The sequence below is a fragment of the Atractosteus spatula genome, chromosome 2 (assembly GCF_055471065.1).
Source record: "Atractosteus spatula isolate fAtrSpa1 chromosome 2, fAtrSpa1.hap1, whole genome shotgun sequence".
NCBI lineage: Eukaryota > Metazoa > Chordata > Actinopteri > Semionotiformes > Lepisosteidae > Atractosteus > Atractosteus spatula.
Genome location: NC_142707.1, coordinates 9,156,372 through 9,181,330, shown reverse-complemented (window position 1 = coordinate 9,181,330; position 24,959 = coordinate 9,156,372). Strand labels below are relative to the sequence as shown.

General features: G+C 49.5%; 2 protein-coding genes across 6 annotated transcripts in view; both read left to right on the top strand.

Moving 5' to 3' along the window:
* The window catches only part of zmiz2 (zinc finger, MIZ-type containing 2), a 35,089-nt gene extending 18,821 nt beyond the window's left edge, over nucleotides 1-16,268 (top strand). For all 5 annotated transcript variants that reach the window (XM_088937849.1, XM_088937876.1, XM_088937866.1 and 2 more), the window contains 15 exons: nucleotides 317-497; nucleotides 2,786-3,007; nucleotides 3,699-3,893; nucleotides 4,413-4,508; nucleotides 4,813-4,984; nucleotides 5,648-5,789; nucleotides 7,156-7,366; nucleotides 7,470-7,575; nucleotides 7,708-7,865; nucleotides 8,182-8,249; nucleotides 8,413-8,481; nucleotides 9,355-9,599; nucleotides 10,006-10,175; nucleotides 11,803-12,024; nucleotides 12,456-16,268. In XM_088937849.1, coding sequence (XP_088793975.1) covers nucleotides 317-497; nucleotides 2,786-3,007; nucleotides 3,699-3,893; nucleotides 4,413-4,508; nucleotides 4,813-4,984; nucleotides 5,648-5,789; nucleotides 7,156-7,366; nucleotides 7,470-7,575; nucleotides 7,708-7,865; nucleotides 8,182-8,249; nucleotides 8,413-8,481; nucleotides 9,355-9,599; nucleotides 10,006-10,175; nucleotides 11,803-12,024; nucleotides 12,456-12,563 — 2,365 coding nt within the window. In that variant the 3' untranslated portion in view covers nucleotides 12,564-16,268. The remainder of the gene's footprint in view (nucleotides 1-316; nucleotides 498-2,785; nucleotides 3,008-3,698; nucleotides 3,894-4,412; nucleotides 4,509-4,812; nucleotides 4,985-5,647; nucleotides 5,790-7,155; nucleotides 7,367-7,469; nucleotides 7,576-7,707; nucleotides 7,866-8,181; nucleotides 8,250-8,412; nucleotides 8,482-9,354; nucleotides 9,600-10,005; nucleotides 10,176-11,802; nucleotides 12,025-12,455) is intronic.
* Nucleotides 16,269-17,734: 1,466 nt separating this feature from the next.
* ppiab (peptidylprolyl isomerase Ab (cyclophilin A)) lies at nucleotides 17,735-23,756 on the top strand. Its single transcript, XM_088937845.1, has 5 exons — nucleotides 17,735-17,936; nucleotides 21,759-21,789; nucleotides 22,172-22,260; nucleotides 22,606-22,778; nucleotides 23,379-23,756. The coding sequence occupies exons 1-5, from the start codon at nucleotides 17,868-17,870 to the stop codon at nucleotides 23,509-23,511; spliced, it is 495 nt and encodes a 164-aa protein (XP_088793971.1). The 5' UTR covers nucleotides 17,735-17,867; the 3' UTR covers nucleotides 23,512-23,756.
* Nucleotides 23,757-24,959: the final 1,203 nt, after the last annotated feature.

The window sequence follows — 24,959 nt, the reverse complement described above, 5'->3', positions numbered from 1 at the left end:
AGAAAGTGCAGGGAGGCTCTGCTTTACGCAAAGGGTTGTAGGAGTGTGGAACAAGCTGCCCAGCCGATCCAGACAGCCTGGGTTCTTTCAGGAAACAGCTGGATGAGAGCCTTGTGTTGGGTTGTTTCTGGGAGCTGGTGAGGGGTGGAAGCAGGGGGAGAAGAGGCTCTGGTGAACAGCTGTGCTACCCAGCCTCGGCCGACGAGCGCAGCAGGCACGTTGGTGTGCGCTGTGTGGTATCTGGTGTCGGGATCAGGGCCTGTATCCACAAGGTGGTGTGCTGACGCCCGGTCTCTCTCCTCTCTGTCTCCCGCAGCTACCCCAGCAGTGGCGGTGGGTCGATGGGGATGCCCCCCCACGGCGTGCGTCCCTCTGCCGACTTCACCCAGGCGGCGGCGGCGGCCGCGGTAGCCGCGGCGGCTGCCACGGCGACGGCCACGGCCACAGCGGTGGCGGCGATACAGGAGAAACAAAACCAGGAGCTGAACTACGGACCGGTAAGTCACCTGCAGGCAAGGCCACTGGATCGTGATCATACTGTGGCAACGCCAGACTTGTGCTGTCGCTAACTCATCTGGAGAGTGGCCCCCTGACGCTGTGACGTGCGAATACAGGCTCGCCCTCATCCACGCAGCGACGCTCTGACACGCACACTACCCACCGGTGGCGGTAAGGTAGCCAGCCTGACTGACAGTGGCTGCTGTCCTTTAGGGGTGTTGCTCCCTCTTGTGGCCACGGGTGGGAATTTCTGTAGTCAATCCTGCTCCAATGAGACAATGCGAGCCTGCTGATCGCAGTGGTTTCAAAATCCAACCTCGGAACAGGAGGAAACGGCTCTTTTTTTCTCATTTGTTTCCCCATAAAGACCTTGGGAGAAAAAAGAAGCATCGAACTGTTTTTGTTTTCATTTCTTCTTCAATCCCTAAAATTCAAAGAAATAGTTTAGGTTTGATTTCTATCTTCTTTTCTGTTTTTCGTAACAACACGTTTTGACTGTGCTGTTGAATTTCTGTTTCCAGAGATGCGTGCGTGACTTGCCGAGTTCATGCTCTGCTGCTGGTGTACGCTGTGATTTAATTCAGACATGAGAAAACAGTCACTTTGAAACCACACAGATATAGCCTTAGCCCTTAGAGTGTTACTTCCCTGTTTTATTTAGTTGTTTTCATTTTAAATGTAGTGGGCATGGTTCTTTTTACACCTGTATTTAAAAAAAACGAAAGGTGTAAGAGATTTAGCTGATAAAATACAATTTGATTAAATCTTTTTTTTCAAAGTGTGCACTTAAGTAAATTCTAGTCATCTTAGCATTTATTGCTGTGGACATACTGATGCTTGGTTTACTGATTGTTTATTTCCTTTTACACTTCGAGAAGTGAGGGGAACATTTTGTGTGATTCCAGTGGAAAATGTGTGCAGCCCAGTACAGTAAAAGCGTTGAATTATTACTGTGATTGCAAATCCTCTACATGCTTTTCAGATGCTTTTCCTCTCATTTTTTTGCATCCCGGGTTCGTGCCTGGGTTATGTTTCTAGCCGACTACGATCAGGATTCCCCCAGTGGCTGCTTGCAATTGGCTGAGCATCAGGAAAGGGTGGGATTAGTTAGCACATGTGACCGTTTGAGCCCTGCAGCCCCCCGTGTTCTTGCAGGCACACGGTGCCATCGGTGACGGACACGTCTCTCCTCCAGTCACCGCTGAGCCTCCGGCGCAAGGCTGTGCAGCCCATGACCCCCCCTTTTTCAAAGAGGAGGGGCTTGGTGGTGGGCGTGTCATGTGTCTCTCTCCACTTCCTCTTTCTCCCCTGTGTGCGGTCACAGGCTTCATTGCTGCAGGCTGAGAAAAACCCACCCGGTTCTCTTTCTTTTTATACATTTCTAAAACATACTTTGCACTTTGGACTTGATACGAGTGGCTCCAGAAGGACTGCCATCAGAATACGATGTGCAAAGTCATGCTCACACCAGTGTCTGAGTAAGTCGCAAGAACCTGAGTGGGGTTACAAACGAGGAGGCCATTCGGGCAGTCTTGGACATATAGTAATTAGTGGCCAATTGATCCAGGGTTCTCATTCTCCTGTTTCTTGAAGGAAGCAAGGATATCGGGTTCATCAACATAACTACATGACGGCACCTTTTTCTACCTGTGACCTCTAGTTAATGTTTTACTGTGAGTTGGGAAGAAGTTCACTGTATTGACCGTGTCAGTACCTCTGAGCATTTTGAGTGTTTCTATCAAGTTCCCTCAGACTCTTCTCTGTTCAAGTCTAAAACATTCAGTTCCTTCAGCCTGTCGGTGCAGGACCTTCCATTCCCATTCCCTTGGTTATTCTTTTTTGGACTGATTCCAGTACAGCAATGTCTTCTATAACAGCGATCACAGTTGTGCACATTTTTAATTTTGGCCCTACCAGGATGCCAGGCCAGTCTCAACAGTGGTTCTACAAGTAATTGTGTCCGCTTCTTCTGTGTTGACTTCGATTATTTTTACATATTAAAGTAGAATCTTCATTCTTTAATTTCATATAATCAAACCTTTTTTGTTGCAAAAAATAGAAAATGTGGAAACAAGCCCATCATACATTTAATTTTTGGTTTATGTATTAAAATTCAAAACGGGGGACAACTTTTTTGCAATTTTCATTTTCAGAACAAAAAAGGAGGGATTCACTTGCATGCTGATCGACTGGCAATAGTAGTGACAATTTTAAACTAAAACCTGCTGACCGAATGAACTGCAGGTTTATGAACAGTGATGTCAGTGCTGCCTTCGCTCTGTTGCAGATGGGTGGCGCTTCCTCCTATAACAGCCAGTTCCTGCCTCACTCGGGCCCTAGAGGACCCCCTGGCATGACCGCCACAGGCATGGGCCCCTCCCGACCCCCCTCCATGGCGCCCCTGTATAACTCACAGGGCCAGCGGCTTCCTCAGCACCCAGGGTACCCTGGGGGCCCCCAGGGGCCACCACGCCCACAACAGGGCCTGAAAAGGCCTTATAACTCTGAGGTGAGTCTGGGATCTATCATGAGATACAGGAGGACATCTCTGAGGATGATTATAATGGCATTTTTATAGCACTTCCTATTCCAATACACTTTACAAATACATGTACATTACACAGCATATCAGGGGGAGGAGTGAGGAATTGCTTCACCAGTTGAATCAAGAGGGCTGTATTGGGTAAGCTTGTTCAATGAAAGCATGGGATCAAAGTTAGCAGGGATATCTGGGATAAAATCCTTCTAAACTTTGGGGGAAAAGCAGGTATTCAGCACCCGTGTTTTGCCCCTGTAAGATGGCAACACCTACAGCATAGTGTCCCTGGTCACCATGCTGGGGCATTGGGCTTGGGAGGACTGGTTAAGATGAGAGAGCGCCACCTACTGGTCCACCGGCACCACTTTCACCAGCGGCCTGGTTTTCCTCTGGGTTCTGTCTGGCCCCTGCTGCAGTCTGCTTGTTCTTAGGTTGTACTACAAAGGCTCTGCTGCAGTGGGGAACCGTGAGCAGGGGTTTTTCTGGTATTAACCTGTTCATGTATTAACGGCAGGGTCACTCGGGAATGTCTGCACGTGAAGGCCCGGAAGAGGTCCTTGAAGCCAGCTTGCTCCGGTGCCGAACGATCCGTGGCTTCTACACGTCGCACTATTCGGTTTTTCTGCCTCTCCTGACTTTTTCTTCCCCTCTTTGTGCTCAGGGTTTCCCAGGCCAGCAGTACGGTCCCGGGATGGGCAGCGGGGGGCCGTACGCAGGGCAGCCCATGCAGTACCACGGCCCCGGCGCCCAGCGCTCTGCCCCCTCACCCTCTTACCCCGGGCACAGGATGCCAATGCAGCAGGGCGGCATGGGGCAGTACCCCCCGGGTCCGGGCAACCCAGGGCAATATTACAAGGTGCGTCAAGAGCAGTAAAACCCACGGGCCCCTGACCGCTTTCACACAGCGTTTCAAGAACCGCCCTTGCAGTGACACGAACAGAGGAGTGCGGAATAAAATAGCGCCGCCACTGGGTTCTGTAGCCCCAGTTTGTTGTGAATGGCCTTGGTCAGTTTACATCTGTGCACTAGCTTCTCCCAAACATCTGGCTAAACGGATGCAGGGGTGACTGATATAGGTGATGTGGGTAAGAACATAGGTCATCTGTTGAGCGTTTTAATCTCTGGTAAAAAGTGAGCATTCCAGAGTGTGGGTGCAAGTTATACGAGAGATAGAGAGCATCCACAGGAATGATTCAGCACTGTGAAGTTCTGTATTTTTGGATCCTTAATTAGTGGGGTATAAAAAGAAGGCACTGCCGTTGTTAGCCAGGGTCTCTCACTAGTTAAGGGAGCGGACTGCCAGGCGATGCGTCGTTAACGTCTCAAGATGGTCGAATCTGACTGGAGGTCTCACTCTGCCCTGTTTGTTCCCCAGGCGGCCGAGCAGTTTAACGGACAGAGCACCAGCCTTCCAGGGGCAGGGGCAGGGCCAGGAGGCTACAGCAGCTTCAGCCAGCCTGCTGTCAATGGGGTGAGAATCTCGCTTCAACAGGCCGTGGACTTCTCCCCCTAATCACACGTGCTCTGCGCTTGAACCCTGACTGCATTTCTGGGTGCAAAATATCAAATGTCTTCAAAATGAAGAGGCTTTCTTACCGGAAGCAAGGAGGCCTTCCTTGCATGCAAGATGCTCAGATTGTGTCTGAACTAGACTTACATTGAAATAAACGTTTCCTTGTGCGTGTAAGAGTGAAATGATCTGGTCTGATATCTTCTGTCATTCTTTCCCACCCCCCTCCCCTCCTTTCTGCTGCTTCTTCTCTCTCTGCTGACAGCCGGGACGAGCGATGCCAGGGTACCCCAGCTCGCCCCTCCCTGGTAACCCCACCCCACCCATGACGCCTGGCAGTAACATGCCACCTTACATGTCACCAGGACAGGACGTGAAGTCCCCGTTCCTGACTGATATCAAACCCAACATCAGCTCTCTGCCGCCTCCCCCTACAGGTACAACACCTTGTCAGTTTTCTGTTTAGGCTGGGCAATGTTTTGTAGTAAACGGAAGTTCATCCTCCGTCAAATGCATCTTTTGAATCATTGTTAGTTAAGCCACTTGATAAGACTATTAAATGTGTCTGTCAGGGAAGAGAATTGAGTCTGGTTCAGAACCTGGGAGATTACAATGGGATGAGAAGCCAGGGTAATGACTCTGATAACATGGCAGGTGGTTTGTTCCACACTCCCACAACCCTTTGTGCAAAGACGTGCCCGATGACCGAACCGCGAATCTTGCCATCTTCTCCCAAGTGACGAGCTGAACTGAAGTATAGTGTGACCATAGTGTAGTTTGACCTGTGGTGGCCGAGCGTGTTTGCATGTGTAGTGCAAAACTCTGGCACAGAGCAGTGTATGTGAACTTCGTGGCTCAGCTGGAAGATTTCCTTGGGCGTGTTTGCCGAGTGTTTGTTTGTGTTCTGTGCACGGATGCTAATTACATTTTTAGTCTCCAGGTGTTTGCTTTGGAGATGGTTGGTAGTTTTGATTTGAGAAGGTGCACAACTTGCTGTGTTGAATGAGTCAGAGGGTGTAACCAAGTCCTGTACTGTGATGTGTGACAGTGTCTTTGTAAGCTGAACTCCGTCTTCCCCCTCCCCCCTCTGCCTTCCTCAGGTAACCCTAGCGATGACCTGCGGCTGACGTTTCCCGTACGGGATGGGGTGGTGCTGGAGCCTTTCCGATTGGAGCACAACCTGGCAGTCAGCAACCATGTGTTCCAGCTGCGGGACTCTGTGTACAAGACTCTGATGATGAGGTGAGGGGTGGAGATGAGCTGTGCTTTGGGCTCTGGAGATGAGCTGGAGGGAGCCTGACAGTACTGTTGCAAATCATTCTAGCAAATAATAAAAACATCTACGTTGTTGATTCTCAGTTGACAAACATTATGCACCAAAATCGTTGCTGTGAGTGAGCTCTGTAGGACATCCAGCTACATGGAAAATGTTCTGTCTGGTCTTAAAGGGATCTTTTGTATTGACACATCCAGGCTGTTTCGAAAGGTGTAGCCTTAGAATGTCATTTGATCTGCTGGGGTTGGAAAAGATAGATAGATAATACTTTATTAATCCCGTAGGGAAATTGATGCAGTCAACTCCAAAAGATGAGCTTTCATCTCTGATTTCTTAAGCTTCCTGGCCATTTAGAATAGAAGCTTTCATTTTAATTGGCCGGTGTGACGAGGCTCCAGTGCACTGGGCAGGTTACAGAAGTGACATCACTGCCTCCTGAAGGCGGGAGGGGAAGCTCTGCTGTGGGGGTTCTGGTCTTGGGGAGCGGCGGAGTCCTCTGCTGTCCCGGGAGTGGGCCTGTGCGTGCTCGGAGCCTGCAGGGGCAGGCAGAGCTGCGCTCGTTAGACACTGCACAGTCTGGTGTAACGGTAATTGTCAGAACCTCAGCAGCCGCGGTGAAGCATGCCAGTTACAGACAGGACCAGGACAGAAGGTCGAAAGTTGTGGCCTGGGCTTTTCTGGGGAGCAGGCCTGTGCCTGAGGCTCCTGGGTTCCATAATGAACATTTCCGAGTTATGGAAAGTATGTTGTGTACATAAAGGCGAAGCAGTGTAGTTATAGTTCTTCTGCTGATGAACAGCGCCGAGTGAGCGAATACGACCGCCTCCAGTATCTTCTAGGGCTCCGTTTTACACTTCAGTCTTGTTTTGCTCCTGGTTAGGTGTGGTAACCTCTGCATGACCTTTTGCAATCATATCAGGCAAGTGCCCACGTGATTTTATTCTTTTCTGTGGATTTTGCATACGATTACTGATAAGTAGGGTGTAGTTAATGACATGAATAATATGTATAAATATGTTCAAAGATTAAAAAATCTCTCCTCTCTCCTGTCTAATTTATTGCATGTTTCTCCACTGTGTGTTTTTAAGTATTTGGTGTGTATTTTTTTAAAAAGTATTTTTAAATACCTTATTTGGTGTGTTTATTCTATTTATACCGTTTTAATTTAGCAAAATTTGTAAGTATCGTGAATGGTTCACGCAATGGGGTCACTCCCAATTTACCTAACATTCCAGCCGGGCAAAGACTTGAAGTTCAGTTTAGACGCAAGCATGGCAGGGGGTGCAGTGGTGGGAGTGTGGTGTGAGAGGCTGCGTTTGTCGCCCCCCGCAGGCCGGACCTGGAGCTGCAGTTCAAGTGTTACCACCACGAGGACAGGCAGATGAACACCAACTGGCCGGCCTCGGTGCAGGTCAGCGTCAACGCCACCCCTCTCAGCATCGAGCGAGGGGACAACAAGACCTCCCACAAGCCCCTCTACCTGAAGCAGGTGTGCCAGCCTGGAAGGAACACCATCCAGATAACGGTCACCGCCTGCTGCTGTGTGAGTACCGCTCTGTCGGCGCCCCCCTCTCGTCCCGTCGCTCGTCCCGGCCGAGACCGCGCGCGGCCTAATCCCCCGCCTGTCTCTGCTCTCCGCCCCGCAGTCCCACCTGTTCGTGCTGCAGCTGGTGCACCGGCCCTCGGTGCGCTCGGTGCTGCAGGGCCTGATGAAGAAACGACTGCTGCCCGCGGAGCACTGCGTCACCAAGAGTGAGTGTCTCGCGCGCGCGCTGCTGGGGATCACGGCGCCGATCGGGTGTGGGCGCATCCACACGCATTCGGCTCTTCCGCTGGCGCTGTGGGTCAGTAGAAAATCTCTCTCTCTCTGTATCTCCCCTGCAGTAAAGCGGAACTTCAGCAGCGGCACTATCCCAGGCACCCCGGGGCTCAACGGGGAGGACGGGGTGGAGCAGACGGCCATCAAGGTGTCGCTCAAGTGTCCGATCACCTTCCGTCGCATCCAGCTGCCTGCCCGGGGCCACGACTGCCGGCACATACAGGTGAGGCCCTCTGGGGGCCACAGTCCGCGTGGGGGCCGCTCCTCAGGGGCCGCTGTTTGATTCCCCGCGACAGCCGGGGTCTCCTCCAGCGGGAGGGGCGCAGGGCCCACTGCGCCTGCGCTTGTATATGCCAGAGGGGGGCGATGGAAGTCTTGAGCAGTTGTCTCCTGCGTGGAAGGTGTTGTAGGAACTCGCCTGCCAGCCCTCGAGCACAGCTCCCATTTCCTCGGTGTCAAACGGATATATGAGAGCAGTTTGATGTGTGATGAGGTCACTGACGGTTTTCTCTCCTCTCTCTCTCTCTGTGTCCATGCAGTGCTTTGATCTGGAGTCCTACCTGCAGCTGAACTGTGAGAGAGGAACTTGGCGTTGTCCTGTGTGCAAGTAAGATACCCTTCTCATCGGTCTCTCGCTTGACTGCAGGCGACACAGATCCTGCTGTTCTCTTGTGTCCGTCAAGGAAATCTCAAGTTTTCTTTATAAGTATTTGATTTCTCATATGCTGGTATGGCTGTAACTGAGTGTGCGTCTCCCTCTGTTCTCCCAGTAAAACAGCCCTGCTGGAAGGCCTGGAGGTGGACCAGTACATGCTGGGGATCCTCATTTATATCCAGAAGTAAGACTCCTTTTCTTCCTTCACGTCTGTTCTCCTGCCTCACCCGCTGGCACTGCTGCAGTTTATGGTTGTGTCCGGCCTCGACGTGGACGTTGGTCATGTGCTGGTGGCTTTTCGCTTGAGGCCTACGGAAGACATTGTGCCCCCCCTGCCCCTCTGTCTGTGAATTAATAAGTAGTGCCCCTCTCTTTGAATTCTCAGTATGCGCTGTTCAACTGCCCTCCTGTTACCTGTGTGCAAACCAGTGTGCTCAGGGGAAAAGAAAATCCAGCTTCTTTCTAGTGGCAGGGTGTCTAGAGCAGGTTTCGGCAGCAGAACAGAGCATGGGAGCACCAGTCTGCAACGTAGCAGGGCAGAGCAAGAGCCGTTCATTCTCCCAGCCTACCCCTCCAAAAGCATTTATTAGGCAGCAGGTTGTGCATGGCGGGTTCCTTCAGGATTGTAGAGCTGGGGTGCCTGTGTCTCTTCCCTTCTATTTTCAGGTGTCTGCTAAAAAACCTTTTTCAATTAAATGCTCATTTTTACAGATTGTAGTAATTACTGTCATTTGGGTTGATGTACGTCACAGCGTTAAAATCACATGGTCTTTCTCTCGGGCTGCCGCTCTTTCTGGTTTCCACTGTGCTGACAGGGCAGGGGGGGTGGCCCTGGGCGGAGCCTGGCTGTGTAGGCGGAGCCTGGCTGCGAGGGGGGGTGACCCTGGGCGGAGCCTGGCTGCAAGGGGGGGTGGCCCTGGGCGGAGCCTTACGCCACTCCTGTTCATTAGCCTGCTCCCACGCTGCTTTCCCTCCTTCCGCCTCCCTCTTCCTCAGCTTCGGCCGGATCGCTGGAAGGACTCTCACCCTTCTCCCGTTCCTCCTGTCTCCCTGCCAGCTCCGAGTACGAGGAGATCACGATCGACCCGCTGTGCAGCTGGAAGCCGGTCCCAGTCAAGCCCGACATCCACATCAAGGAAGACCCGGACGGGCCAGCGCTGAAGCGCTGCCGCACTCTGAGCCCCAGTCACATGATACTGCCCAGTGTCATGGAGATGATTGCAGCCCTGGGCCCCTCCTCCACTCCATACCCACCCCTGCCACCGGGGGGCAGCAACAGCACGCCGGAGTACCCCAGCCAGGGTAAGAAACCTGCCTGAACCCCGAAAGGTTATTGTGCGCAGCCATCCTCATTCTCGTCTTTTAATTTAAAGTGATCAACGCAATCAACACGTATTTCCAAGACAGGTGGTGCCGAGTAGGAGCTGGGATTTTCATGCAGGGCGAAGTAAAGGCAGTTTTTAGTCTAATTTTAGGCATGTAGCTGGAGAATAATTGGAGTTACGTCATTAGCAACAGATGTCAGATTTTTTTTAAATTGTGGGGGAGGTTCAAAATGTTTAATACGGAAGCAGTTCAGAGCAGCTAAAATCTGGGTTGCAGAACAACCTTTTCTGTTGTTTGGCAATAGGCGTGAAGATGAATCCCTGTGGCTGTGATTTTTTATTTATCCCGATTTTCCAAATTCCTTTCCCGCACTTTTCCGTAGGTTCAGGATACTCGGGCCAGCCTAACTTCCCTGATTTCCCTCCCAACGCCCCGGGGACCCCTACCTTGGGGGAATTCAATCCTGGACCCCCACCTCTGTCTTACCAGGCTGACCTGCCCAGTGGGCTGCTGACCCCTGAGAAGCCCCTGGGCCACTCCATGCCTGCGCAGGTAAGCACCCGGTCAGGTCTCCCGGCACCTCTTCTGCTCTGAGGCACACGCCGTTCTGCTCACACACCCAGCTGATTCTCAACCTCACTCCACCTGTCTGTGTGTGTGTGTGTGTGTGGGAGGGGCGCGGGTCATGGCGATGACCCTGGTGCAGACGTGGGTGGTGAGTGAGGAAGAGCACACGGGCTCCTCCTGCCTGCCCACCTGGCGCTGCTCTGGAAGCTGTACCTCCAGTCGCCCCCCCAGGACGGAGCAGGGTGGGAGCCCGGTGAGTCCAGTGGCCCCCAACCCTCCTGCCCTGAGGGGGGGGGGAGCCAGTTGTAACCTCCGTGTTGCCACTTTTCCTTCCGATCGCCCGAGCTTGTGTGCAAGTTCTGTGCAGATCTGAGCGTCTGGATTCTCATTCCTCCTTGGTTTGCTGGTTGTGATTTGTGGGACGAAGCGGATGCTGGCAGAGGTGCAGGGATGAAGCTATGACAAACTGCGATGGCACTCATGCTGTGACACAGCAAGTCTCATTATAAAGTCAGTTGCTTTTAATCTGGGTACCTTACAGCACTGGGCATACTGAGAACACCCCGTTTCCCTTACCTGCACGGTGGATTAGTCTGGACGTTCATGGGGGAAAAACCGCTACCATCAGGATTTTTCAGTGGACTGTGAAGATTTTCCTCTGGCCTTTTTTGGCTGTGCCGAGAGAGGTTCTGCCCCCTTCCAGCACACGCTGGTATTTCTTTACCTGTGTGGACCTGCTGCTCACTCAGTGTTAGACAGAAGTATGATACAGCCTCCTCACTGTCCGAGACAGGTCTCAGGTTTGGTCCTCAGACATGCACTGATACCCGTGTGGTATCGTCAGCGTGCACGCCCACTCAGCGCGCCCACTCAGCAGCCCAGAGTGGGTCTGTCAGTGACAGCCTCCCTCTGTCTGGCTTTGACAGGCTCCTCTTCTCTATAAGTCCAGGGAGCACTGCATTAACTGCGTGTGCGTTTAAAACTCTGTTTGTAAGAGCCAAACTCCCCTGTGTTACTCTGTCCTTTAACGTCTTTTTCAGGTTATTGTAATGCGTTTTTATGTTGTTGCTACACTGGATAGTGTTGGAATTATGCTGACCTAACCAGTTAAGGGCAGGACAGATGCATATCTTTTTTTAATATTCACTTTGTGCAGTTCTGTTCTCCCAGTCTGAGTGTGCTGTACAGTCGACTCTCAGCTTATGCAGAGGTTAGGGATTTGAGTAGCGTGTACACCCAAATTCACATTTTACCCTATAACCCTTATAAAAAAACCCTCCTAACCTCTCACGGTCATTCAAGATTTTAAATATAAGTATAAAAGCAGTACATAAAAGTAAATAAGACAACTGTATAGGCACGCTAACTAGGTCTTGTACGCACGCTTAATGAATTTTTCAGAGAATAAAGCATTTTTTCAATATTTTTTATTTTCTGGAGCCGACTACGTAACTCGTGAGCACGTAAGTTGCGAGTTGACTGAATTCGCAGTGAACAACAAGGCAAGGCAAACTAGAAATCAGAATAATGGTGCATGAAGGTGTTAATCTGCTCATCACCACTGCCATGGCAGTATCGGCTAACCCCGCCTGTCCTCTCTGCTCGCTCCCAGATGCCTCACTCTGGACGCATGGACCCCTCCCATAATCCCTTGCAGCAACAGCAGCAGCAACAGCAGCATCAGGGTCTCCATGGAAACTCGCACATGGCCGGGCAGGGGGGCCCACCACTCCATCCCCGCAACCCTTCCCAGAATCCCCGGTTACACACGGATGGCTCCTTCGGGCTAGGAGGCCCTGGAGGGGCAGGAGAGGTGCCAGAACCGTCTCTCGATGTGAGTTGCGCAATAGCCCGCTGCCCGTAGGGCCTGTCTGTCTCTGACCGGCTCTGCACAGTTCTCGTCTCCATTAGCTCTCTCGCTGAGTACTTTGACATAGAAGCCGTTTCTCATCCCGCTCCTTCCCCTGTCATGGGTTGGTCCCATCGTGTCTGATGGCTGACCGTTTTCCAAACTACATTTTTGTCTGGCTCTTCGTTGCTTTTGCAAGCCCCCCGATGGAATCCGAGCGGCTCCCTTGGCTGGGAGGTTAGCCTCAGTCGTGTCTTACACACTTCCTCTTGCACTCGCTCCCCTCGTGTTGCACGTGCTCTCAGATCCCTCACCATCCCGTGTCTTCTCACTCCTGTCTTGGCTGGTTTCTCTCTCTGGCGCTCTTGCATCTCCTTCTTGAATAACGCTCCTTTTCTTTTTACTGCTTTCTCCAGCTGCTCCCCGAGCTGACGAACCCCGACGAGCTCCTCTCGTACCTTGGCCCCCCCGATCTGCCCAACAACAGCAACGACGACCTGCTCTCACTCTTCGAGAACAACTGAGCGAGTCCGACCGCACCTCCCACGCCCGCTGCGGGGGCCACGAGCCACACCTCCCTGGATCCTCTTCCGAGACCTTCCGAGACGGTCCTCGCCTCCAACTCCCAGAATCCATTCAGAGGAATGTACTTCCTTGCATTCCCTTGCAGCGGGAAACCACGAGAAAACTACATTTCCCAGAGTTCCTTAGGCCAGTCACACACACAAAAAAACATTTGTAAAGCAGCAGAGTAGTTCCACTCATCTCTTCGAGCATGACAAAATCACCCATGCTTCTTGGGCTATGACCTTCAGACTTAAGGTCTCATCCCTCCCATCCTTGGCTCAAACAAGCCCGTCCCATTGCAATGAGAGAACTACAAATTTCACCGTTCCTAGAAGCCGATCCTTCTGTTGCAGACATTGATAGTGTTTGCCACTGCAAAAAAAGGTAAAGCCTTCAAGAAGCCCTTGGGCAGGTCTCAGAGCGAAAGCAGCATTCCGTTGGGAGATTTTCCCTTGCCAGTCCCTAACCCTTTTTCTTCAAGACAGGGGTGAGAGACAAAGAAGCTACAGCAATTTTTTTTTTATTTAATGAAATCAATTAGTAAGTGAAGGAAAAAAAGACAGTTCAGATGTCCTAGGTTTTGGAATCTTTTCAGCTGAGATGTTTTTGTACAGAATCCCATAAGTCTCCTGATGATGACTTGGGAACTGCACTAAGAGTGGTGGGGGTAGGTGTCGAAGATGGGGAATTGAGGGGGGGGGGGTGCATGTGGATTTTGGCAGGGATGTTGTGCTCAAGTGCACCAGAATGCACAGTGCAGACGGATTCCTCATTTAATCCCCCTGTGGTCTTGACATTTCTTCCCTGCACTTGGTATCTGTGGTTTCAAGCGAAGGCTTTGCAGGCTGTTTCAAACCAATCTCAAAATGCAATTTTATTTTAACCTGTAAGTCTAAATTGTTTTAATTTTTTAAAAAAGATTTTATTAATCTAAAAACAGACATGTAAAGTAAACCATGTGTCCCACTAAACATCTATAGTGTCCATGAAGTCTGTATATAGAGCTCAGAATGGATAGAAAATGCATTGTATCCTTAGCAGGAAACTTCAAAAGGCCTTGTCTCGTCTCCTTTTGATTAGGCACTGTACAAAGCATTTTCTTCACCTTTCCTCCTTTCTTTAAGATGTGCATAATTTGTTCACAATACCAGTTTAACAATTAGGAATTTTAATTGGTGACGATTTTATCTGAAGTGACTTGTATCTGTACCCATCAGTATGGCAGGGGAGATTTACTGGAGCAATCCAAGCGAAAGGTCTTGCTGAATGGTCCAGCAGCAGTGGCACCTACCCCCTCCTCACACCTGGAATTCGAACCCACAGTCTTCTAGCTGCGAGTCCAGAGCCCTGACCACTCCTCCACGTGGACGGAGGATGCTTTTAACATTCTTAAGCAAGGGTCTTAAGCTCGGCTCCTGTCCGGCAGCTCCAGAAGTCTTCTTGTTTTTGTCCCATCACGAGTTACTTAATAAAATGTTGTTTAAATAACCGGGCGATGCCTTTGATGCTTTTCTGGACCTGCACCTTGAAGCAAGTACAGCCTTTCGGTCTTTCAGGCTTTCAGTCGGCTCTGCAAATGAGCGAATGTTTGAGCTGCCTTAAGCAAGAACAAAGGTCAGAAGACACTGTGTCTATTGAGAGAGCTGGAGCATGAGACACCTGGCTCGGCATTCTACACCTGAGTGAGAGCGATAGGGGTGCCTTCAAGAGCCATTTACTGCAGCAATGGCTTTGCATTCCTCCCCATAAATGAAAGCAAGTTTTCTATTCTTACTTTGTTGTTCATAGACAGGTACAACTCTGCCCAGCAGCTCTGATAGTCTTTTAGTTTGTGTTTTCAATTTGCGTGGCGGAGACGTCTTTCTTTGCTTTCTGTAACTGTGCACCGGTGCGAGGGCAGCACAGCCGTAGCTGGAATGCGTGTGGCTGATCCTCTGGTGTGGTGTAGGAAGAACACAACCCCCTGTTTCCGTCCTCTCTCTGCCCAGGCCTGTCTGGCGCCTTGGCACGGGCCCAGAGTCTTTGCTTCGGGCTGTGGTGGAAGTCTAAAGGCCAGTCCCCCTGGTTAGCTTGCTCTGTTCTTTTCCCCGTGTTGATTTCCCTCTCCTGGCTGACTTCCAGAGATGATGACGCTCGCAGGGCGTGCCGGTATGTCTGAGGCAGCCACCGAGCCCCAGACCTGCAGAGCCCTGGATCTGGGAGCTACAAGCCTTGAGCTTCAGGAATTTATACATTTCATTAATTACAGCAGGTTGGTTCTGCCCCAGTCACAAGTTGCTGCCTTGGGATAAGGCTCTGTATTTATTCCCTCGTGTTGGGAAACCGCTCTGCCTGACGCAAGTCCGCATTGCTCAAAGGTTCATTCACCCAGAGGCTCACCTTGCACCTTCTCCGCCGTAAAATTGACAGCATCTGCAGGAGAACATCTCGCTTTCTTTATGAACCTCTAACCCGTTAGGCCTGGATAGAATCCGCTGCATCAACTGAAAATCTCCCCATGCCCTTTTTAGAAGGCAATTCATTCCTGGACTCCCTCTCCCAACTGCAGAAGAGGTGGAAGGGATGGCAATTTCCCTTAACTCCCATCTGTTTTTGGATTATTTTTTTGGGGGGTTATCTGTGCAACCGTTCATTGATAGAGCAATGAGCTGAAAGGAATGTGGCTTCCCCTTCCTGTAGCCCTGCTTTGACGCAGCACCGAGCTCAGAGAAACGCTGCTGGCGTTTTTCCTCTGGGTATTTTCTCCTCACCTCTGTTCCACAAATCCCAGCATCCCCCTAACCCAAACCTCAGCAGGCCCAGTGTGGGCAGAGTTGTAGTGTATAGTGTTTGCAGTGTGCGCAGGCGTTAGTGTTGACCGGGTTTGTGATCTCAAGTGCTTGAAGTTCTGAGGTAGTGGGGCAGCCCTGAGCTTACAGGGGGCAGGGATGAGTATTCTCTGACCTGTAAAGAAGGGCTGCATTATTTGTAGGGAAACGTCATTGGGATGTGTGACGTCATAGAAAACAGAAAAAATATATTACATTTGAAATGCAAGTTTTGTATACAAACTTTTCTCCGAGACAAGCAGCCATTAACTTCGAATTCCAACTTCATGCGCTCGCACCATTTATCCAGATTTCTGTATATTGTGGGTTTTAATTTGTCTCAGTCCTTGACTGGAAGTTGTGGATTAATTACTTTTAAAAAAAACAACCCGAGAAGCTAGAAATGATGGACGAAATCCTATCCGTGCGGGTAGGTTCTTGGGAGAACTAGGAAATATTAAGTACAGTAACGAGGAGTGCGGACAAAAAAAACTTATTTTTTAAAAAAAGCACAACGTTTTGTCCCTGTAAATATCCAAAACACTATAATTAAAAGTGCATACAAAAACATGCTCTGCCGGACCCACTCCTGTTCTTTCTTGAAGAGAATGCCAATTAATCGATCGACGTTCCTTGTTCCCTTTTCTTGCCCGTTCTTATATTTTTTTATTTTATTTATGACTGCTGCCTTCGCGCTGTGTCGGCTGTCGTCAGTTTGTATGATAATGACCCAGAGCGACGGAAGTTATTGGATGTGCAACTGTGTTTTGTTCCAAGTTATATGTGTATCATATTCATCTTTTTTTATTAATAATAATATTATTGTTATTATAATTATTAAAGATAATTGGTGTACCCCATGCCTCTTTCTTTCTCATTGGAGTGAACGGTGTGTGTGTGTGTGTCGTGTGTTTTGGGTCAGGCGCGCCTTGTTTGCTACTCAGAATGCATCCAGCACAATGGCGCTAAATTCGCTTTAGCTCATAGCAGGCTTGGACTGAAGGCGTGTTCTTGGGACACCACATTCCTGAGGCACTTTTGAAGGAGCCTTTAACACCTTTAAAAAAACAGGGTCTGAATACGGTCGTGTAAGGAGGTAACACATTTTGAGACGCCTCATCCCTCTAACTCGGGATTGGAGATTAATGCGTTGAAATTTCCTATCGTTTACATGCAAGTTTTTGTTTATGCTATGGACTTTCATTTTTGCAGTAGTCATTATCTCTTGATTTATTTAGACTACATTATGGGGCCCACAAATTGGCAGACTATAAAATAACAATTAGAAGTATTTTATCTACACCCTTTCATTTAGGCAGGCACTGTCAGGCACAAACCCGGAAGTGATTCGAAACCAGTACTTTTTTTTAAACCAGTACTTCAAGTGAATTGTGCGAGTCCAGGAATTTACACGTCAAGCATTTTAAGTACATTTTCAATAGCCGTCACTTTTTGAGCAGTTTAGAAATGTAGTGCTATTTCTGTGTTTCCGAACTTTCCATTTTTCAGGGCATTCAGAGCTAAACATAGTTAAAGCTTGTGTGGTTTACCATGTACTAAAACGAAGTAATTAAAAGTAAAGTTACTGCCTAACCGCAGGAAACGGCGAAAGGGATAACAGACTGCGTATTGACGGGTTTGCCACGATTACATTGCTAACTTTATTAATGTCAAACCTTGAAGAGCACTCGTTTCAAAGAGCACCTCACGAGCACTCATACATACACGTAAAAGGCGTGGTTAATGTAAGTTATGAGTAAAGGCTTGTTGAGAAATTGCAGACACGTTTGAAATCTGACAGGCTGAAATCTGGCATTAAAAAAGATGAGCATGTGTATTTTCCAAGTCAAATCACTAAGATGCCATTTAAAATGTGGGTTTAAAAAAACACACGTCCCATCGAGTTCAAAGAACTCCAGGGATTCAGAAACCGGCGCCATTACGGATCTCCGGACCAACACAGAATGATACTCAGGCTGTGGGCGAATGGAGCCCCAATGGCTGCCATTTTACGCCAGCGTTGATTGCACATGACGGAGCACAAACCGCGCTGTCAAGCGGGGCCCTCCCACCACTTCCAAAGTGAATCCGATTGGGCGAAGGGCAGGTCCGTTCTTTACAAGCTCCCACTTGATTGGATAGTGCTCACGTCTATCATTAGCTGTCCATGCAAATCACGCACCTCCCTCAGCACAGCGCAGTGTCTCCAGAGGAGACGGAGATTCTAATTTATGCGCCGCAGTGATTTCTAATTGGTCAAGATTTGCGCCCTTCAAAATCTCCCCTCTTTCCATTGGTTGTAACTGTCCCGGGGACTTCCTTACGTTTTATAAATTCTTTGCCTTTGCCGGCACTCTTTTTGTTCCGAATCAGCTGCGGCACGGGTAGGATCTTGGCTGAAGTCCACGTTCAAGTACTTTATCCGGTAACCCCCCCCTCCATTCATCTTCAAGTATGGGCAACCCAAAGGTCTTCTTCGACATCGCCGTCGGCGACAACGTGATCGGCAGAATTATCATGGAGGTAAATAACGGCACTTGTATGGTCTGGACTTCAGGCGTGTGTGAAATGGGGTTTTCTTGCAGTCGGATCGTAAACGCGTGGGATTAAAGAGCGCATGTATGGCCGTGTGTGCCGTCTTGTGGGACGCGTTCCCTGTCTGCACGTTTTGTGTGGATAGCCGAGCCTACACCTGCGTTCATCGAATATCTGCTCTGTAACAGAGGTTGCTGTGGGGGCTCTGCGGCATTGATTGTATTTTTCGGCGTTCCCTCTGTTCATGCTTCTTAACTCGGAATGATGCATTTGGCCGATTACGGACATGAACTGCAAGAAGTGACGTAGTTGAGCTGGGTAGTGATGCGGTTGTGGTGGTGTGTGGGGAGGAGGGGGGGTATTCTAGTTGGTTGGAAAAAAAAACTATCCTAGATTTAAACCTGAAGAGGTTGTCTTGAAAATGATCGTTTTTTGCTCACCTTTAAGCACTGGAATAAACTTCGGGCACAAATACTTAACTATCCACTGCTTATCGTGCATCAAGAACAATGCACGTTCTCCTGGAAATGCTAATCGAGGCGAATACCCGTTTTTGCCCAACTACCCTAATTTGGTTCGATTTCCCCAGTCTTGTGTTTTTATTGAGACGGGCGCCATTTTCATTGTCATCCTTCCGTTACCGCGGAAGAGGCCATTTTGGGGGAAAATGCGAGCCTTCTATTAATCTGATTCCAAGATTTGTGGAAGGGGATGACTTTGGAAATCTGATACTCCCAGAGTGTTTTAATTCGTCTGTACGGTGTTATTTGTATTGTAGCCAGTACATTTTTCCCCTAGCCGGTTATTCGGGTGGGCTCTATTGTTCTGCAGAAGGAATGCCGCGTTTAGAAATGCGGTATTGCTGGGAGTCTCCCCCTTGGTACAGACGAATTTTCAGTTCGTGTGGCCATCTTGATCAATTAAGTCTTTTCCGCTTACTGGACATCTCGGGCGCAGAGCTGTCGGCTGTAATGTCAGTCTTCAAAAATCTGCATTCTTGGCAGTTTATCTGGCAGTGGGCAGGTCTCATAGCGGCTTGCGATTCTCGGCAATTGGGTCTATACTGCAAAGAGCACAGAGGACTCATTACGGGATCATTTTCGGGATCAGTAACTTGCGTTCGCTTGAATAAAATTGCTTTACTTTTTTTCCGCGCCCGTGACCGCGCGCGGCGCGTTCCCACGCGGCCTCGCCTCTTTGTTGCCTAGCTCCGGCTGCACGTGGGCCGAGGACCTGCCGGGGCCGCGCCTTGTGGCCTAAGCGCACTTTCAGGGCAAAAAAAAATGAACCCCGTTTTATCCCAGTAACTTTCCGCAGACGGAAAACGTTTATATTTAAGTGGGGGTGGGTAGCATTCTATGCCCTCCCTGTTAAGCTTTGCTAGTGCCCTATTAAGTGACTTGGTTCTTAATAGTCGGGACTAATTTGGTGTTCAATTTCAAATTGAGGCGTGTTGCCGAATGGGAGAGCGGTACACGTCCCAACGCGTACCACAGCAAATGGTTTGCGTGGTGGACGAATTCAAGAATCCCTTAACTTGGGACGGGACATCGTGAAGCTGCGGTTTTACAGGGAGCGTAAATGTGCGCCCTCCGTCGACTGGAGAATCGCAGATCTAGAAGCTTCCATCCGCTCTTCAAGTGGGACTTGGTGCCATTCAGACGTGATCTGGGCCAAAAGGGGTCCGTTACATGAAACTTTATTCGTGACGCTTTTTTTTTTTGTTAGCCTCCTTACCCTTTTTTTTTAAAAAAAAGGAGAAAAGGACCTTAAAGTGTAAATAACGTGACGGTAGGGTGCTGCAGTACAGCTTTGGAAGGGTTTCTGATTAACCGCTTCTACTCGCCTCTGATGTGATGTGCGGTATCGTCACGCGTTTAAATTCGTGTCTTGTAGCTACAAAGGAATGGAAACTGCCGCCCTCCCGCTTGCTGCTGAGGGATTTAGGCGCCGGGTTATCGTAACACTGGGACGCAAATTTACGACGTCCAAGGGCGAGTGTTTTTTGGAGACCGGATGTCACCTTCCCTCGCTGAATGTCAGTTCGTCAATCCCGGCGCCGCAGCGCGCGGACACGCCCGTTTCCACGTGCTCGTGTCAGCGCCCCGTGGGTGCCACGAGGTTGTAGAAACGCTCCGCTTTCGCGCGTTTCTACCCGAATCGACTCGGTGCGCTGTATTTGGCACTTGTGCTTTACTGACTTTATGATTCTGATTTTAACGCAGTCGGGCCAGCGCGATGTCCAGCATCTCGGAAGTATTCGGCGAGTCCTTTTTTTTTTTAAAAAAAAAAGTAAAACGCGTTCACTAGGGTGTCCGCTGGCTCGGAACTCTAAGGGTAGCTTTTCGACTGCAGGTCGAGTCGGAAATAACACTTGGCTGTATGTGGAAGTCGGTGACTGTGGACGATATAATAGAGGCCACGGTTTCGAACCGCTGTTGCGAAATTTGACGGAGAGGCGTTTTCTTTATTTAAAAAAAAAAAACCCGTCAGCTTCCTGCTGGAATTTTTTTTTTGTTGTTGTTGTTGGACAGTGGAAAAATACCAGCATCGTGCGAGTTGGCGGAGAGCGAGCGGGCGGGCGGGCAGGTGATACCGGGGTGTGGAGCTCGCCTTTTTTTTTTTTTTTTTTTTTAACGAGTAGAGCTGAAAACTGGTTGGCTGTGAAGGCAGACGTTTAACTCCATGCATTTATTAATGGCCCAAAGGGTCCGGCAGCTTAACATCGGCATTTGTAATGTGAATCCCGAGGTGTTCGGGGACTGCCCTGGGTACACCTGCAGTAACAGGGTTGACCTTTCCCTGCGGAATTTTCTTTCAATCTGTAAAAGACCCTAGTGGACGTTTTGAAAGGAGCTTTAAAACCTTGTCTTGAGCACGTTCACTGTAACCCTTTCAATAAACGATATCGTTTTTCCTTTAAAGCCTGTAAGAGGGGTAATGGCACCCTTACATGGGGTTTGGTCCTCTTTCTGCATTCTGCATTCAGAATTTAAAATAAATCAAGGATTAAACTACTTGTCCCCGATTCCCAATCCGCATGCGAAATGAGCATCCAAATCTTCAATACCGGCATCTTTCACAGGTCATTGTCCAGTTCCTCACTCTACAGTAGATCCTGGAAGTGTCTGGATAAAAACTTCCGGAGAGCTGTTGTAAAATCCCAGATCTGCCAAGTCGGATCGCTGGTCCTGAAGTGGTTTTTGCCTCCGAGCCCGAGAGCAGAACTGAGCGTGATGCTCTGGAACGTGCTGGTGACTTGTGGTGTGCGTGAGGGTAGTGTCTGCCTGTGGCACACTGCTGCACTGGGGAGTGAGGGATTAAATGACCCTGCAGACAGTTGAGGGTGGGTTCTTGAGTCTCATCGCACAGCTGTTTTGTATGAGGCAGGGAAAGGCTAGTTTACCCCTCCCCCCCCCCCCCCCCCCCCCAAACTTAAGGCTGTTCCTGCTGATGGCTGATCTCGCACTGCAACTGTGAGCCGAGTGCTGTGCAGCTGCTACTAAATGCACAATACTGGGAGGAACAGTGCTTCCATCACTAAAGCCCTTCATGAATATGAGCAGTTGGCAGGGTGTTGGCTGTCCCTGCAGCTGCCTGGGCCCCTGTGCAGTAGGCCTGAGCCTGCCTTCACGGGCTGCTGTTCATGGAGCAACGAGCTAATGAACTGTGGCCTCAAGGCCTAATAAACGATCATTAAATTGCCCTGTAAATCCTTTGGTCTTACTTAATGGAAGGTATTGACTGCACAAACTGCAGTCCACCCAACAATGGACTTGACTCACTTTTCTTTCTCTTCTCTCCCAACAGCTGAGGGCCGATGTCGTCCCAAAAACTGCAGGTGAGTTGTTGAGGCTGTAGAACCTAAGTAGATTTGGTAGAAAATTGGAGTTCCCCCTTTCTCTTCTACTCCTGCTGTTGTCTTGTCTGTGGTTTTCCTAGTCTTAACTTTGAAACGATAACTATAGTGTTCCTAGTAGTGCTATACCCATTACTTGCATGTAGGGTTTAATTTCCTCTGGGTTAATTCAAGTTTGTGGGTTCTGCTCCGTTAGTGTTTCTGCGGTGCAGTTATGCGTTGGATGATGATGATGCTCTGTTCTGAAGTCGCCATCGTCCAGCGGATCAGGCTTTGGGTTAGTCTAAATGTTTCATGCCTGGCTGCCTGCTGCAGTGAAAGGGGTTCGGAGGTACTGTGGCTGACCCATGTGCTCCATTTGCAGAGAACTTCCGCGTCCTGTGCACTGGTGAGAAGGGCTTTGGCTACAAGGGCTCCAGCTTCCACCGTGTCATCCCAGACTTCATGTGCCAGGTAAGGCAGGGGGTGGGGCTTGTAGTGGCCAATTAGACCTTTCTGCTGTGGGCTGGGGCAGTGGTTTATAAGTCCAGTCATTTAGTTCTGATCTAATCATTAGGAGACGGAAGTGGGACCCCCACCCCATTCTGTTCCTCAACATCTCCAAGTATTGCTACTTTTCTGTGGTTTCTTTTTTGTGTGTGTCATGGGTCCAGCTGGAATGCAAGGTTGTTGATCAAGAAGCCATGGGGGATTGGGTTGTGTTGGGTGGTCTTCTGCTCTGAAATGTTTGCAGATAGCTGGCACGAAGATTCAGGGAAGGCTTGTCCAGTAATGGCGTTCCTGCTTTCATCACCTTAGGGCGGGGATTTCACAAACCACAATGGAACTGGAGGCAAATCCATCTACGGGAACAAATTTGCGGATGAGAACTTCACCCTGAAGCACACCGGCCCTGGAATTCTCTCCATGGCCAACGCAGGGCCGAACACCAACGGCTCCCAGTTCTTCATCTGCACAGCTAAAACTACCTGGTGAGCCCCCCTGGATCTCTGCCCCCTTTCCCCATAGTTGAGCCTTCTGTCAGGCTGCAGCGGGGCATTTTTAAATGGCATTTGACTCGTACTTACTAGGATTTTAAGTTTGGGGAAGCGAGTATTGCCTTATTGGTGAAGAACTGCTTCTGGAAGTGGTTGGTACTTCTGAGTTTGTGCAGTTGGGGCTAAATGCGTTTCTGCCTCACTTCAGTTGAAGTGCTGTGTACAAGATGCTAGGAAGGTCTAGTGTTGGTCTAGTTTAACTGCGTAATGTAGGGCTTCCTGTGTTGCACCTCTATGTTGTGAAGGTTGTCCAGTAGTAAGTAGAGCTAGGGTGGGGTACAAGTTGCAGAAATGTGCAGAAGCATGAAAGTGGCCAACGTATCAGTGCAGCATGTTAAGGGTGTAAGACTTCAATTACCCCCTTCTAAGTCGAATATGCACTCTGGAAGATGATGGACACGTTCTCATTGGAACAAGGGTGAAGAATCGGTATTGCATACTGCAGACCAGAGACGGCCACAAGCATGACAGGCTCTTGTTCAGCCCAGGCAGGGTCTGCTCTTCCCTAACCCTTCCTGGTTCTCTCTTCCGCAGGCTGGACGGGAAGCACGTGGTGTTTGGCCAGGTGGTGGAGGGCATGGATGTGGTGAAGACGGTGGAGAAGTATGGCTCCCAGGGCGGGAAGACCTCCATGAAGATCACCATCGCAAACTGCGGCCAGCTCTGAGTCTCCTGCCCTCTGACCCCCTCCCCCCCCCCCCCATCCCTCTGCATCCCCCATCAGTGTCACCGTGGAGATGGAAGTGGTCCCCCCCCCCCCGCTCATTCTGTTCCTCTGCATCTCCAGTTATCGCTACTTTTCTGTGGCGCCTTTTTTTTTTCTTTCAGAAGTCCAGCTGGACACAAAGTTGTTTATAAATGATTAAAAATAAAGTTGTGGGGGGGAACTCCTCAAAGGATGGAAAAAATCTGGCTTTTTTGTTTTTTTACCTGAGGGGTGCATTTTGAGAATTGTTAAATAGGAGGTGGGGACTGAGATGCTGGGGCTCATGGTTTGCAGGCAGCATTGTTGCAATTATACCTCATCTGGGTGTGTGCGGTGTTGTCAGTATTGCTACACATTGCCAGAAGAGCAGTAGCTGCCCCCTCAGTCTTTGGTCTCGAGCTGTTGGCAGCTGCTAGTGTAGAGGGAGGGGAGTGCTGGGTAGATGAGGGGTGTTTCTGGGTCACAAGTAAAATGGGCTCATTGCAGCTTGATGTGGCTCTAGCCTGCTGCATTGCAGAAGAGGAAATGAGTACGTGTATGGGGTTTAAAAGAATGTGATCCTGAGAGCCCCCATCCGCGTTGGGATCTTATGATTTCCTGCAAGTGACCTTGATGTGAAGCTTATCGCATGCTTTTCAAATCCAAGTCAAACAAATGTTAAAATCCAGAATCCCACCTGTGATCTGCTGCAATAAAATGTGTTAGAATGCAGTAGAGACGGGGGAGGTGTGGAAAAGTACAGCTGGATGATGTCATCTCTCCAGCCTGCAGGTCTTGCAGTGGGAACATCCACAGCATGCAGTGATGCTAGGTGGGCAAGGGTGCACAGGGGAGCTGTGGCTTCAAGACCTCATTCTTTGTATCCCTCTACAAGTACAGATGCAGTGCTGCTTTCAGTCTACAGCCTGTATGTGCATTCTGTGTATATGTCCAGCTGTGTCTGTGTGTGCTCTAGAAACCAGCCTACACCCAGGACCTGTAGTTGTGCATAATTACTGACAGAATGTGGGTCAACTACTTCCTGAAGCCTCCCAGTATCAAAAATATTTAGATGTGGGCTGCACTTGACTGTGGGGAAGTAAGTTGTACTTTAATGAACATAACCTTTTATTGTCTGAGCATAGCCATATTCAATTTGAGCAGTGGGACAAAAGGCTTGCTGTATGTAGTCTGTGCAATTTCTCTAATCTACACCTCACTTTGCACTGAAGCATTGCTTGTTATTCATAATGCATAGCTATAGAATAGTACACTGGTACTATCCCAGGATAGATGTAGCAGATTTCAGCTGGGTACAATCTTGGTCTAAGGTACCTTCAAATCATTACCTTTATTTGGGTAGAGACCTATGCTATCCACAGATTTCAGAAAGAGACATTTGTAGAAATTCTGTGCTGTTTATATAATTA